The sequence below is a fragment of the Acanthisitta chloris genome, unplaced genomic scaffold, assembly GCF_000695815.1.
Source record: "Acanthisitta chloris isolate BGI_N310 unplaced genomic scaffold, ASM69581v1 scaffold5658, whole genome shotgun sequence".
NCBI classification, from domain to species: Eukaryota; Metazoa; Chordata; class Aves; order Passeriformes; family Acanthisittidae; genus Acanthisitta; species Acanthisitta chloris.
The window spans coordinates 1-208 of NW_008687469.1; the positions used below are offsets into that span (position 1 = coordinate 1).

At 62.5% G+C, this 208-nt stretch overlaps 1 protein-coding gene across 1 annotated transcript in view; it reads left to right on the forward strand.

The window, feature by feature from the left end:
* Positions 1-20: 20 nt before the first annotated feature.
* The window catches only part of MED10 (mediator complex subunit 10), a 4,139-nt gene continuing 3,951 nt past the window's right edge, over positions 21-208 (forward strand). The window contains exon 1 of the mRNA XM_009080590.1: positions 21-152. Coding sequence (XP_009078838.1) covers positions 25-152 — 128 coding nt within the window. The 5' untranslated portion in view covers positions 21-24. The remainder of the gene's footprint in view (positions 153-208) is intronic.

The following is a 208-nucleotide window of genomic DNA, read 5'->3' on the forward strand; positions in this document are numbered from 1 at the left end:
GTGGTGTTGGGGTTGGTGTCGGTGATGGCGATGGCGGAGAAGTTCGACTCCCTGGAGGAGCACCTGGAGAAGTTCGTGGAAAACATCCGGCAGCTCGGCATTATCGTCAGCGACTTCCAGCCCAGCAGCCAGACGGGGCTCAACCAGAAACTGTGAGAGGTCCTTGGTGCTTTGCCGCCGCTCCCCTCCCGCTCCGGCCCAGGCTGGA